General features: G+C 38.8%; 1 protein-coding gene across 1 annotated transcript in view; it reads right to left on the bottom strand.

Moving 5' to 3' along the window:
• Positions 1-29: 29 nt before the first annotated feature.
• Positions 30-309, bottom strand: part of LOC136031684 (prosaposin-like) — a gene marked incomplete at its 3' end in the record, with an annotated part of 95776 nt that continues 95496 nt past the window's right edge. The window contains 1 exon segment of the mRNA XM_065711364.1: positions 30-274. Coding sequence (XP_065567436.1) covers positions 30-274 — 245 coding nt within the window.

The following is a 309-nucleotide window of genomic DNA, read 5'->3' as shown; positions in this document are numbered from 1 at the left end:
TAAATACACAAAATGATCTAAGACAATACCTCTGTAGCATTCGTAATAAGGAGTCGATCAATTTTAGCCATCGCAAATTCGCACATAACACAAAGGGGATTATTCGTCTCCTCTTGTTTCTCCTTGGCTTCTTCTTCTTCAGCAAAATTGAATCTTTCTTCCATTCCCAGTTGGTCAAGCTCGTCCCCAACTAATTTGAGCATATCTTCAATTTTGCTGAGGGGCCTCCACTTAGGTTCCTCAATTTTTTTCAAGAAATCACCCAACGTCAAATCTGAAAATACAACGGCGTTATGACGCTATATCTTA

Source organism: Artemia franciscana, chromosome 10, assembly GCF_032884065.1.
Source record: "Artemia franciscana chromosome 10, ASM3288406v1, whole genome shotgun sequence".
Taxonomy (NCBI): Eukaryota; Metazoa; Arthropoda; class Branchiopoda; order Anostraca; family Artemiidae; genus Artemia; species Artemia franciscana.
The sequence above is the reverse complement of the archived record's forward strand: the minus strand, read 5'-3'. Positions and strand labels throughout refer to the sequence as shown.